The sequence below is a fragment of the Pollachius pollachius genome (assembly GCF_949987615.1).
Source record: "Pollachius pollachius genome assembly, chromosome: 19".
Lineage (NCBI taxonomy): Eukaryota > Metazoa > Chordata > Actinopteri > Gadiformes > Gadidae > Pollachius > Pollachius pollachius.
This window is the reverse complement of record NC_136952.1, coordinates 2,958,364-2,972,361: the sequence shown is the minus strand read 5'-3', so window position 1 is coordinate 2,972,361 and position 13,998 is coordinate 2,958,364. Positions and strand designations below refer to the sequence as shown.

Here is a 13,998-nt window from a genome sequence, read left to right as displayed (position 1 = left end):
TTTACGCACATGACGTTCAAAAGACCTTTGTTTTTTTGTGTTGAATGATATCAGCCACGCACAGGTAAACATCCGTATTACATCCGCACAACCACGGATCATTAGCATTTTGACAGACATTTTTCAAAGACAATTCAGAGACAACTTCAAAAGAATCAGACTTTATTAATTCATCTGAACATCAGATGGTTCTCTCGTTTCACTCTGATTGCGTTCAACGTCTCAGAGTAGGTAGTACACAGATGAAAAACAAATGTGAGAATAAAGGAGATACCTTCCACCAATAAGGAACCATAATACTAACTTTTTACTTTCTTCAAGGCAAATTGTTTTAGGCTCTCTTTTGTTTTTTAGGAGTGGGATGAATTATTTTGATTCTTCCAATTAGAAATGGCCCAGTTAGGATGTGTGCTTGTCTTTGGGGCTCTGGATCTGCGTGTCAGGAAAACTAAATTGACGGCAAGTATCAGAGTACTGTGAACAAATGGCCTCAAACAAATACACTTTAGTTCCAATGTTTTGTACAATGACCAAACTTGAGTATGTACAATGACCAAGGCTTAGACCTAGAATATACAGCCATGAACCGAACCCCAAATGGAATGCCCTTTCTGCTGACGCCAAGCTTCAGGTTGGTTTGGTTTAAACACGGGTGGTGTGTCAACTTAACACCGATACATTGCCACATCTATTTTAAGCAAAATAAATCACAATTCAAAGCCGTCATTGTTAACTGTTATTTAATGCCCTTTAATGTCGTGTGGCCTTACACCATTTGGCAACAGCAGAAAGAGAATCATAATTGAATTTCAAACAGTGGGCAAATCTCAAACCCTATAACACGAGGATTATTTGCCTCCACTATGTTTTATTCCCACCCCCCATTGATATTAAATACAGGCACATTGTCAACCCAGTGCAGCGTATAGTTCAGACACTGTAAGGGTCATTCAATTGAGACTTACTACTGACCCTTAAACTATTAGCAGCCTCTCAAATATGTAGGCCTACCCTGTCGCTCATACCAATTAAATGCATTACGCTAATCTTGTTTTTGCAAGAGGCAAGACAAAATCCTTAAAATACAAAATATTTATTTCAAAAATGACTTCATAAATGACGGGGGGGAATGGGGGGTTGAAATAATGAAAACCATACAAATGACGTGTTACTAGCATATCCCACTTGCGCTAGGAACTAAGACTGAAGAAATAATCTTAGGGGTTAGTCGGACGTCGCCATGAACCGTCTCCACTTCTGCGTTTCTTACTTATACATGAAAAACCATTGGCAAACAGAAGGGCGAAATCATTGGCCACCGTGGAAGGGTTGGATCCACTGGGCGGATTTATACGAGCAGAAGAAGAAGAGAAAGGGCAACATCAGGGAGAAGGTGAATATGTTGTTGAGCTTCTGGAGAGCGGGAGCAGGTGGTTGGCGTTGATATGGCGGGCCCAGTACACTAGAGGGCGCTGTTTGACCAACACTTTAAATCGGTGGATGCCTAGTGTGTGAATCTCTTAAAAACAATGTGCCTCTTTAGAATATAAACCAGGAGGACAGAAAACCGTGTGCCTGCACATTACATTACAAACAGGTTGCGGAGGTCACACCCTTGAGGTTGCAGTGGAGTTAAAGTAGGGCTTTGTAAGCCCAATCTTCTGTATACGATATATATTATAGAACATATGTATTCTGAAACTTGTAATCATTTATTGGTGGTTGAACTGTTTTCCCTGATGGCCTGCTGTGACCAGTGCATGTTGTACAGAATCCTGCATGGATATCAAAAACAAAAACAAAGAGACAAGGAGGTGATGGTGAAGTTTGTCCGTTGAGGGCGGGCGGGCGGGCGGGGAGAGAGAGATCTTTCGAGTGGGCACTGGGAATCCGGTTTGATGCAGTTTGTGGGACGGTTGTCGCTCTCCCTAGTCCCTTTCTTAAAATATTACACACGCGGGTCACACGCACACACACACTTCCTCCATCGCTCTGCTGTGGTCACCGCTTGTTCTGGGGACAGGAGAGAGAAGCAGGAGGTGAAGATGTGAACGCCTTGTCGGTCACAACAAAGCGTACCGCGCCCTTCCACGGCCGTGGACCGTCACACTAGTGCTGTGGCATGAGCTGTATTCCTGAAGGGCCTCTTGACACGTACACTACAGTTCAAAAGTTTGGTGTCACACATACAATTTCACGTTTTCCCATGAAAAATATAATTTTAACAGTGCTGACATAATTGCACAAGGGTTTTCTAATCATCAATTAGACTTTTAACAAGATTAGCTAAACCATGTACCATTAGAACAAAGGAGTGGTGGTTGGTGGAAATGGGCCCATGTACAACTATGTAGCTATTTCATTAAAAATCAGCTGTTTCCAGCAAGAATAGTCATTTACCGCATTAACAATGTCTAGACTGTATTTCTGATCAATTTAATGTCAACAGTGCTTTTCTATAAAAAAAATAAGGACCTTAGTGACCCCAAACTTTTGAACCATAGTGTATATGATCAGACCATTTAATTTACCATTCTTGTCAGCATAAGCTTACTGTTAAGCCAAACTAGAATGTATTCCCAGTTGGTTCAGCAACATACCCACTTGTACACTCTCAACAGCTGATTATACACAAAGAATACCTATATTCATATAAATAACTAGCACATGAAACGTGCTATTTCCTTATTTGAGTATACATTCATTTGTTTAACTTCATGTATTAAAACGAACGAGTACAATGCCCATTAAACCTACGATACCAGATTAAGAGAATGGACCTCAGACAGTCCAAACACACTCTAGCAGACAAGACACAAAATCGTGCGACGACCGACCCGAGCCGATCCGTTTACTCCAGGAGCAACGATGCATCACTTCTGTTTCGTCCATTTTATTCGCTCATATCGAAACGGCGAAGGTGGATCAGCGTCGACGTCGGCCGCCTCCCCACGCAGCACTGGCGCGTGCGGATGCAGCCGCGGTGCTCTCACCTATGTCAGCTTCTTGGCCTTGTTGTAGAGCGCGTCCACCACCTTGCTCATGTTCTGGATGGTCTCCAGGGCGGCTCCGTACGTCTTGTCCACCGGCGGCTCGTCGAAGATGATCAGGACCCCCTCGCCCTGGTCCAGGATCCCTGGAGGAGTCGGCACAAGGGGGAAGAGCGCGTTAGGGTTCTGGACGGACGCCTTAGGGTTCTGGACGGACGCCTTAGGGTTCTGGACGGACGCCTTAGGGTTCTGGACGGACGCCTTAGGGTTCTGGACGGGCGCCTTAGGGTTCTGGACGGACGCCTTAGGGTTCTGGACGGACGCCTTAGGGTTCTGGACGGACGCCTTAGGGTTCTGGACGGACGCCTTAGGGTTCTGGACGGACGCCTTAGGGTTCTGGACGGACGCCTTAGGGTTCTGGACGGACGCCTTAGGGTTCTGGACGGACGCCTTAGGGTTCTGGACGGACGCCTTAGGGTTCTGGAAGTGCCGTGTTTTTGAAGAAAGTATTCTAAGCCGGATCACTTTTCAATTCAATTTGTATAGCCCTTAATCACCATTACAGTCTCAAAGGGCTTAACAGGCTAAATATTTATGACACCCCCCTTTACCCAAGCCCCCACAAGGGCAAGAAAAAACTCCCTTGAAATTAACTCACTTTATTTGTTAAAGTATTTTGGTATGATGGTAACTATGAGGCAAAAGGAGGGGAGTTGTATTGAACAGGCGCGTGGAGCGACCCACGGCTGACCTGTCTTCCAGCCCCGGGCTGCCAACAGGGCGGCCGTGAGTTTCTGGCCTGAACTCACTCCCGCTCCGCGGTTGTATCAAGTAGGCGTGGCCTATGTGACGTATTGGCTCCGGCTTCCTCACCTGTCTAAAGGTGCTGCCATCTGTGGCTGGAGTAATTATTACAGCTTGTATGTTGGTCCTGCTCCCCTTATGGCTATCTATAGTAATTGCAGCTTATGCGTTCGCTCCTGCTTCCTTGTGGAGGTAATGCAGCTTATGTGTTCGATCCTGCCTCCTAGTGGCTATGTGGTGGTGATGCAGCTTATGTGTTCGATCTTGCTTCCTTGTGGCTATGTGGGGGGTAGCTTATGTGCTTAAAATACGTTACAGAAGGACACGTTAGGGTTCTGGACGAGGGGGGGGGGGAAGGCCTGACCGGTGGGTCTAGAGAGACCGTCTCAAATTAAAACGTACCGTGGAACTTTTTATCCAGGATCATCTGTGACAGTTTCCTCTCCACATCCCCCTGGCGAGAATAACATCAATGAAATCAGAAACCAGACACGTACACAAGTGAAAGTAAAAGAAAGGTGGATCAAATGAAAACAAGACGTGGCGATGGAGATATCTATACCTTTGAGAGTTTGATGATTTCTGATATGTGAAGTATCTGAAAAACAAAATAACAAATCACACATTAGAAGTGAGTCGGACGGCTGGGACTAATACTAATGAACATTAAAACCATTGAAACCACCGCCTGGGAGCGCAAAGGATCACCGGAGGCCATGTGTTCAACAACCTCTAAAAGTCAGCGTTACCCTTCATGGTGACGAACTCGGCCCCCGCTAACCGGTTCGCGTCCCCCTCACCAACCAGGCCACCCATGTAACCGGGTCTCGCCACTAACCAGCCAATCCCACCCCCGTTACCAGGCCAACCCACCCTACTAACCAGGCCAACCCACCCCACTAACCAGGCCACCCCACTAACCAGGCCACCAGTCTACCCTTGGTATGGAGGCTGCCGGCGGTACCTGTACTCTGGAGAAGGGCTCGATGACCCTGATGAGGTTCTGTTCCAGCAGGTTATCGTAGAGTGTCACCAGGTGGGAGCTGATGATGGGGTCGTCCTTCAGCTCTGATCTGTACTCCGTTAGCGCCTGGGGGAACACGACACAGATGCTGAAACCGTCCCGCCTGGCCACACAAGGGCCGTCAGGAAAGAAGTTCATGTAGAACAGGGAACTCACAATAAAATGAAAAGTGAAGCGAATTGGAAATGGTGTCAAATCACTCGTCTGCCTTTCAGTCACTTGGCAAACTCTTCCTCCTAAAGCCACTGCCTTTTGGCTGGGAGCAAAACACGCGAACCACAAGACTATCCTGACCCCGTCGAGTTAGAACTTGGAGCTAAAACCCATGGACCGTCATTAACTGAGAATAAGAAACCAAGACAAGAAGAGTGGCAAATGTTCAAAGCAATCCTCATTATCCTGCTGAGAAAAGACGAGGCTGCACTGGAAGTGATGTGCTAAGTAGACCAGGACACTCCAGAGAGCAATTGAACAGAAAGGCTCTTACCTTTTCAAAGTCCGCTAATGATCTGTTCTTGCTGGCCTGGGCGACACATTTCATTGCGTCTGTCTGAGAGAAGGAAGGCGAACGGGGGGAAAACCGCCAAACATTATTGCAGGGGAAGCCATTAAGAGCTGCGTTGATGCCTTTAAACAACACGTAAATATTAGCAACTAAATTGTGTGCTTAATGAAATCAAAATGGTTTAAAGAGTGTAAAAAGATTTGATATGAGCGTAGGCGAGTCCTCACCTGTCGCCCGGCGTGCCGTAAGCCCAGCTTGCCACTGATCAGCAAGGGCACCTCCTCTGGTCTGAAGAGAGAGAACGTCAACATCACAACACTGTGCTTGTATAGAACCACAAAGAACTGGCTTAAGAACCCTACTGATTATATTAGGCCAGTAAGAAGGCTACGAGGGCAGCATGTAGCTCAGGAGGTAGAGCGGGTTGGCTCGTAACCAGAAGGTTGTTAGTTCGATCCCCGGTTCCTCCTAGCCTAATGTCGAGGTGTCCCTGAGCAAGACACCTCACCCTGACGAGCCGGCTGTCACGGCCCACTGCGCCGTTGTAAAGACAGGTGGTGCATACCGTCAATGTTTAAAACCCCTCTTCAGATCTTTAACCCATTAGTGAGGTCTCTTACGAGTTGAGGACGATCTTGCAGAGCAGCATGTATTTGAGTGCTGTGACCGCCCGGGGGCTGTCGATGGAATCGTAGCCCTCAAAGGCCTCAAAGTAGTAGGAGTAGGCCGTCTTCCAGTCCTTCTCCTCAGCTGCGTGGATGATCCCTGCAACACAACCGACAAGTTCAGAGTCAAGTCATGCAGTGACGGTACCAGGGCGTCGTCGACAGACCATCCATCTGACGACGGTCCGGGGCCAAACAGAACGGTTGATAAACACGTTGCTGCACTGCACAGGATGGATGGACGGCACGGAGGGCTCTCTCACCGGACTGCATGTCCAGAGCTGCCTGGAGCTTGGGGGGGCAGTAGATGCCGTTGGCGGTGGTCCTGGCTGAGGTGAGGGCCGCGCGGGCCTTGGGCAGGTTGCTGAGAGCGTGGTAGGTCTTGCTCTCCAACAACTGGACCTCCACCAGCAGAGCTTTGTCGTCCATCTTCTTCAGCTCTTGGAGCAGCTGGGTGCCTGGTTGGAAATTAAGAGGAACGCACAATGAGCAGTTACCAAAAAAAAGGTAGAATTTATTTAACTGTGGGGACGGCTAAAAACGAAACCAGAGTTATCTGAAGACAGTATTAACAATGGGCAGCTCTGAACACCCTTAATGGCAGGTCTGCAACCTAGCTCTGCCTTGTGGTTTCCTGTATCCGTTGATAAATTGACACCTCCCATTTGCCCAAATAGAAAAACTAAAACAGCATCCCATCTTATAAACATCATGCGAGTTTCTTATCCCCAGTTGAGGCCTGTTCTGTCGCCTTGCCAACACATAAACCCTACAGCCTGGGATCCCTTACCGAGAGACAGGGCCTCCTGGTACTTCTTGGTGTCAAAGTAGAGCGAAATCAGTCGTGCCTGTTGAAGGGAAATACAAAGACAAGGTCAAAGCTATTATATAGTAAACCAACGTGAAAGACACGATGTTTCACACATTATACTGGTAGGTCTCAATGTAGGTACCGCCTAAAGGCTAGGTACCTAGACCGACCAGTGATCAACTAACCCCAACTTACCCCTTATAATTCATTATTCTGTCTGGTTTAGCGTGTTGCGGTGACTACAACCGAACGCCTGGATTAACCCGACAGTTAACCGGCCAGCAGCCCAGTGTGTTTCTATGTAAATGATGTCATCCATTGCACTCCTGATTATCCCTGGCAGGGGGGATCCCCCACTCCATGGTCCTTCCCAACATTTTTCCTTGCTAATTAAAGGAGACATGGTATACCGTGTCCACCTAGATCTGTGCTGGATAGATGAGCGACGTTGACTTCAGTCCACTGGGTAGGCTGGTCGACTGATCTATCCAGCACTGATCTAGGTGGACACGCCCACTAGTGATATGGGGCAGATTTTCGAAACGGCTTGTAAGGCTAATCATACTCGCACATTGGGGTATAATATGTCTCCTTTAAGGGAGTTTTCTCTTGACCTCTGGGGGGCTAGGGTCAGTGGGGTGTCATAAACACACAGCCTGTTAAGCCCTTTGAGACTGTAGCTGTGAATAAGGGCTATACACATACATTTGAATTGAACTGACATCTGGCAAAATATCTGTTTGAGTTACATCAATCCTTTATCTTCCTTATTTAAACATACTTTTGTAAACCTTGTTTAACTGTTTGTCTGTTTAATGTTAACTTATTAATTTAGTGTAAATGTATTATATCAGTGCCTGCAACTACTGGCACAGATGCATGTATACCCTATCTACCCTCAACTGAGGTTATTTTTTATGTGGGCATAAGCAATTTTATTTTTATTGTTATGGAAACGATAAACTTGACTTTGAATAACCCTTATGCTCTGTAGCATTTAGAAAGTAGAAGTGTAGCATCCGACTCCCGTCCCCGCGTCTCCTCACCTCGAGCGCCTGTCTGAGGAAGGTCCTCTTCTCAGTCTTGGCCCACTCGATGCACTCCAGACACAGCTCCACCTCCTGGCCCGTGGCCGCCTCCATGTCCAGGAACAGGTCCAGCAGGGAGCGCACCAGACGGGCCGCCTTGGCCTTGCTGATGGAGATCAGGAACGGCCGCACGAACTTCAGCAGACCGCCCAGCTCTGTGGGACATGGTGAGAGACGTCAGCGGGTTGACGGAAAGAATCACCAAGTAGCGCTCGGCCGCTCTCTACCGTTAAATGAGCACAAGGGAAATCTGGAAAGAAGATAAACGACTGACGTTCAAGACTCACTTGTTCACCTTGACTCTGCATAGCCTCCCACCTTAACCCTCCTACGCACTTATTGTCTGTTGTGAAAGTCCTGGCACTTAATGAATGCACTTATTGTATGTTGTACATCCTGGCACTTAAAAATACTACTTAGCATGGTGTAGCCTCTTCTTCTAGCTATCTTTGTTGTATACGGTGAATGGGTTAACATAGTGATTGTTAGTGCTTGGCACTTGGTTCTATGAACATCCTTACTGTACTGACAGCGATATATTGTTCCTCTTCTTCTGACAAATGGACTTATTGTAAGTTGCTCTTGATAAAGGCTAAGGCTAAATACCCTAAATGTAAATCATTCGAAGAAGTTATACAAGTAGTTATACATTTAAAAAAAAAGAAGCTACATTTGCTTAATAATTTAGTGATGCATGACTCTGCTCTCCAGATGACTTGGTACTCTAGGAGGGAAGACGATTTAAGACGCTCACCAGCAGCCTGTCCCGTCTTGGCCAGCAGAGTACCGAGCTCCAGGATGCTCTGTTCTTTAACCCTGACGGCTTCTTCATCACTCTCCTGGACATCTCTCCTCACTGTTGGAAGGAAAGAAACCAGTCAGTTTAGCTCAGGATGCTCCTGAATCAACACGTCCCTGCGCCGCTTGGTTCCACGCAGCTGGTATTTCAGTGTTGGTGTTGACATGCGATCCGTCAGGGAGCGTTATCCATTGGTTTCAACCGACCAGGAACACCAATCCCCAACCGCTTCAGGGTCAGGGTTCAACGTGTTGTCCAGGATATGCTGTGAGCTACAATGCTAGTGTGACAAGGCAGGAGCAGCCGGGACAGGGATGCTAGCTTCATTAGCTTCTACTGGATCCACCAGAAACACACACACGCTCCCAACACCGCCGTGAACGTTTGATGCCGAACACTTGACAGCGATTGAACCGCATATGGCTCAAAAGAGAAACAACCCCATTGTGGTTTGACCATGAAAAACAAAGGGTTTAATGACATGCCACCAAAACGTTTCACAACAATAATGACCATGCTAGCCCGAGCAGAAGCTGCTATTAAAGGCCTTTTAATTAAATCCAACACACACAAACCCCTTCACCCCTCACTGCCATCCTGGTCATAGTTCTGAGCAATAAACACTTTAAGCAAATTCCGCACAGGGCCACTCCGGGACCCCTTCAGCTAGCCCCTTAGCTAACGGTTTGTAGCTAATGCTAACGCTCCCGTCCTGCAGTGAGTCAGCAGCACGGACCGGCTTGGGGGGCTAGCAGCTAGCCTAGCCTCGTATCGTATCGTCCGTGGCTTTTAAAAACGTGTAATAACGAATAACCACTGCCGTGAGTCTGTAGTTACCTATCGAGTGGAGTATGTCGATGGAGGCGCTGGAGTCCGTGGTGATGAGGGACTGAGCCCTCTGAAACTCGACTACCGCTGCGGCCGCCATCTTGCTATTCAAATCCCGCCCCTGGTGGTGGAGAGACGTCTGGCCTCGCGTGGGGAGCGGCGTAAGTACGTGCACGTCACGTGGTCTCGTCACGTGACGCGTGCTTACGTCGCTCCGCCGATACGTCGCTGCGTCGCTGCGCCGCTCGGTCGTGCCGCTGCGCCGCCTCGCCGCTCCGACGCAAGGTCAGATGCATTGTGGGAAGGGACATTCATTCATGTGCATTAATAAAAAAATAAAAAATAAATAAAACCTGTTTTCTTGCAGAAATAATCAGTGTGGTGTGTTATTAGTCACTATAAAGTGATATTCGTATTACTTCGTCCACGCTGATCACAGTCACGTGATAAAAGATAAACCAACCGTTTTTTATTTTTTATTTAAATTTTTACTGTTAGCGTTATGATTAGAATGTAAAACTGAAAGGAAACTACGTTACAAAACTGTTGGTTACTTTGCAAAAACAATTGCATATTAACAAAATAAACCATAGGAAGAAAAGATTATTTTTATAGGCCTAATAATAAAATATACCTATAGGCCTATATTCATATCGGCTAGACAAAGGCCTACATACAGTAGGAAATAACCAATGGGAAAATAAACACATTAGCCTATTCACTCAAATAGAAATCAATTAAAAATATATAAATATAAAATAAAAAAATAATAAAAAATAGACCCATTCTGTCGTATAGGCAAAAACACATACCATAGGATGGAGAAACATGCGTAGAATGAGTTCACGGGGTTCTCTTCGCTCCTATAGACGGTTGTGATTGGACAGGGCTGCAGAAGCAAAACCCAGTCTGGGCGCAAAGCGGCGCCCCAGCACCGCCCAGTCCACCCAGTCCGCTCGAGACCGCCGCTGCACGCTGCAGATCCCGTAGCATCCGCGTCGCGCGCCAAGGACCAGCAGCGCACCTCCTTCACAGCGTCCGAATCTCGCGCGAGAAGGACCAGAAGCGCATCCTCATCCCAGCGTCCATTCCACAGTTGCCCATCGATGCCTGCACACCGAAGCATCGGGCGTGTTTGACGTTAACGTTGTTTTCTTCCTCTCGTGTTCCTGGATTGGATTGTTCTGCGTCTTTACTCGATCCGTGGAGATATTATCCGTCTGGATCCGGTCACACACGGAGGGCTTTGACAAAACACCAGCCGCGCATCACCGCAGTGCGATTGTTTTTCCCCACTGAGCGAAATACAAACATCTGGTAAGTGGCCCATCTTCTCCTGATGCCTCCCAGAAAGTAATAATATGATGTTTCTAAATGTTACACGCCGAAGGGGACATTTGAGGCTAAATTCTAATATTGTAGTGTAGTGTAGTGTATTGTATTGTATTAAATTAGATTCGTTAAGGGAGCCTCCGTAGAGGGCGCGATAATAACAGGACATGATTTCACTGTACTGGGCACCGCCTCGTCGCAGACTGGTGTTCAGCACCATGGAGAGCACTGGTGTACGCAAGCCCGCATGCTGGAGGAAATGCGCTTTATTCAGGCCACCATCCTGAGGGTCAGCGAAGAGACGAACGGGTGCCGATGCTGGTGATCTCTGGTTCTGCGTGATGGAATGAGGGACTTGTCCGTCGTTTCCTGTAATGCGCCACCGTGCATAACTCCAGTGATTTAAGGTTTTTGAAAAGCAGTGTTTATGATGATTACTACACCGCTCGTGTTTCGATCTATTGGCATTAGGATCATCGATAGATTAACGGCAGGGGGGGAATGTAGGCCCATCTCGATGTGAGCAGAAGCTCAGCCCTCCTGCAGATTAGAATGTTTACGTCCTCGGCTTCCATTTGAGGCTGCGTTCCTGTGTGTCTGACGGGCGGCCATTGGCCCCACATCTAGAGCATCGCTTTAAGCTTCGATTCATCTCTAAAACACACTTCACAATGAGTACCCTGTAAATGGCACATGCATTGTAGCTTATCTCACTAAATCAAATACAGTCCCAGATCATCATTTATAGCCTATTATTTATTATGGGAATGGGTTTAGCAGCAGCCTATTTTTTCAACCCATAGTTTGTTTATTTATTTATTTAAAAGGGACAGTCTACATTAAGATAAGATAATATAAGATATACTTTAATCAACATGGCCATTGCATCGGACATCTAAATGTACCAGATTTAGTTTAAAAAAACGATTTCATCTGTAGCCAATGGCAGGTTGAAGTTAGATAGAACATAAGATATACTTTATTCATCTCAGCAGAGAAATACAAAAGCATAAAAACAACACATCATATAGTGAGACAGATGATTGACATTGACATTACATGGACACAGCGATTGTCGATGCTGGCCCGTTTGAGTGAATGAATAGAAAGTAGTGACATTGAATGGTCTCAGAATGCAGCTTCACACAATACAATCTATTAGTATTAGCATATTTGCATAAATGAATGTGTCGCTTTCTGAGAGCATGGCCTACCGCCTGTGTACGTTCCCGCACATTCAGGGCGATCTGAAAGGTTGGGCGGGGGGGGGGCGGGCGGTCTTCTGGTGTTTGACCGACAGCAGGAAGGGTCTGGCTTTGAACCCCAGTGGCCCAAAGTCAGCCCACACCTGCTAGTAACGACATGCATCTCAGAGGACCGACATGTTTAGAGTCACCAGACGAAGAACCGCTGAACGACTAAAACCGAAAATCCGTAGTAAACAACGTCCAGGAGCTGCAGTGCCAGCAGAACACCGAGCACCCCACACGCCCTCGTCTCTGAGCGACCCGTCTGTTGTGTTTCCCCCCCCCTGCAGGCGCCGCTGGCCACACGCAGACACGGAGCGGCGAGCGCTGAAGACCCCGGCAGCCAATCGCAGAGAGCCGTCCCCGTCCCGCCCTGAGCTGCAGATGCCTGAGACCTCCGGCAGCCTGTAGCCCGGGTCCCCCTGTCCCCCAGAACCATCGAGGCGCCGACCCCCCCGGAGACACCCACCCCTCCCGGAGCGACTGAACACCCCCCCCCCCTACCCCGGACGGACGCCCCAGCTCCCCCCACCCACCGGCCGTCACCATGGGAACCGTGCTGTCCCTGTCGCCCAGCTACCGCAAGGCCGCCCTCTTCGAGGACGGGCCGGCCACGGTGGGCCACTACACGGCCGTGCAGAACAGCAAGAACGCCAAGGACAAGAACCTCAAGCGCCACTCGCTCATCAACGTGCTGCCATGGAAGCGCATCGTGGCGGTGTCCGCCAAGAAGAAGAGCTCCAAGAAGGTGCAGCCCAACGGCTACCAGAACAACGTCACGCACCTCAACAACGAGAACCTGAAGAAGTCCCAGTCCTGCGCCAACCTGTCCACCTTCGCCCAGGACGGGACACCGCCGCCGCCGCCGCCGCCGCCGCCGCCCGCCAAGGGCTCCGCCGCCCCACCGGTGTCCTCCGTCAAGAAGGCCCCGCTGGGCAACTCCACCAACGCGGCCGCCGCCCCCGGCACCCCCAAGAGGGTGATCGTGCAGGCGTCCACCAGCGAGCTGCTCCGCTGCCTGGGCGAGTTCCTGTGCCGGCGCTGCTACCGGCTGAAGCACCTGTCCCCCACCGACCCCGTGCTGTGGCTGCGCTCCGTGGACCGCTCCCTGCTGCTGCAGGGCTGGCAGGACCAGGGCTTCATCACGCCCGCCAACGTGGTGTTCGTGTACATGCTGTGCCGCGACGTGGTGCCGTCCGACGTGGCGTCGGAGCACGAGCTGCAGGCCGTGCTGCTCACCTGCCTCTACCTGTCCTACTCCTACATGGGCAACGAGATCTCCTACCCGCTCAAGCCCTTCCTGGTGGAGACCTCCAAGGAGACCTTCTGGGACCGCTGCCTGTCCATCATCAACCTGATGAGCGGCAAGATGCTGCAGATCAACTCCGACCCGCACTACTTCACCCAGGTGTTCGCCGACCTCAAGAACGAGAGCCAGAAGGAGGAGGAGCGCAGCCGCCTGCTGATTGGCCTGGATCGGTGAGGGGGAGTGGTGTGGGCGGGCGGAGCAAGGCTGAATTCTGGTCTGGCATTTCTGACCGTCTCACTCTTTGTGTTTTGTTGGTACCGGTTGTGGCACAGGATATTGAAGTTGTATTTGACATCGACATGTGGTTTGTTTTATAAGGCTTCCGGCTTGGTTGAGGAGGCTTGGGGGGGGGGGGTAATCATTCAGTAATCATGAATAAATCTCTGAATGTTTCATTTGGTTTCAACCAAGTGCGTTTCACCGCTGTCTGAATTCGAAGGCATCCGGATTTCATGGATCAAAACGCCACCAAACCATCTCTTTTTTTCCACCAATAAGATGTTATATGATAGTTCCTATTTCTAGACAAACCACGGGTAGAGACACCTCTTTCTTCAAAATGCCAGACTCGGGTACATCCTTTGCTACCACAAATC

The 13,998-nt window shown here is 48.8% G+C and overlaps 2 protein-coding genes across 2 annotated transcripts; one reads left to right on the top strand and one right to left on the bottom strand.

Annotated features, from left to right (window-relative positions):
* Nucleotides 1–197: 197 nt before the first annotated feature.
* Nucleotides 198–9,623, bottom strand: psmd11b (proteasome 26S subunit, non-ATPase 11b). Its single transcript, XM_079757480.1, has 13 exons — nucleotides 9,524–9,623; nucleotides 8,642–8,743; nucleotides 7,846–8,042; nucleotides 6,779–6,836; nucleotides 6,252–6,446; nucleotides 5,944–6,088; nucleotides 5,551–5,611; nucleotides 5,306–5,368; nucleotides 4,759–4,884; nucleotides 4,357–4,392; nucleotides 4,197–4,248; nucleotides 2,994–3,136; nucleotides 198–2,013 (listed from the first exon to the last, which is right to left on the bottom strand). The coding sequence occupies exons 1-12, from the start codon at nucleotides 9,612–9,614 to the stop codon at nucleotides 2,994–2,996; spliced, it is 1,269 nt and encodes a 422-aa protein (XP_079613606.1). The 5' UTR covers nucleotides 9,615–9,623; the 3' UTR covers nucleotides 198–2,013.
* Nucleotides 9,624–12,640: 3,017 nt separating this feature from the next.
* On the top strand, nucleotides 12,641–13,576 carry cdk5r1b (cyclin dependent kinase 5, regulatory subunit 1b (p35); the record flags this gene model as incomplete). Its single annotated transcript, XM_079757430.1, has 1 exon — nucleotides 12,641–13,576. The coding sequence occupies one exon, from the start codon at nucleotides 12,641–12,643 to the stop codon at nucleotides 13,574–13,576; it is 936 nt and encodes a 311-aa protein (XP_079613556.1).
* Nucleotides 13,577–13,998: the final 422 nt, after the last annotated feature.

Bases quoted from the DNA above. Each gene is read 5' to 3' on its own strand.
- psmd11b (XM_079757480.1), bottom strand. From the start codon at position 9,614: ATGGCGGCCGCAGCGGTAGTCGAGTTTCAGAGGGCTCAGTCCCTCATC. The intron at 8,744-9,523 runs GTAACTACAGAC...TCCTTCCAACAG, and splicing joins CGACATACTCCACTCGATAG to TGAGGAGAGATGTCCAGGAG. The intron at 6,837-7,845 runs GTGAGGAGACGC...TCCCTTCAACAG, and splicing joins TCCTCAGACAGGCGCTCGAG to GCACGACTGATTTCGCTCTA.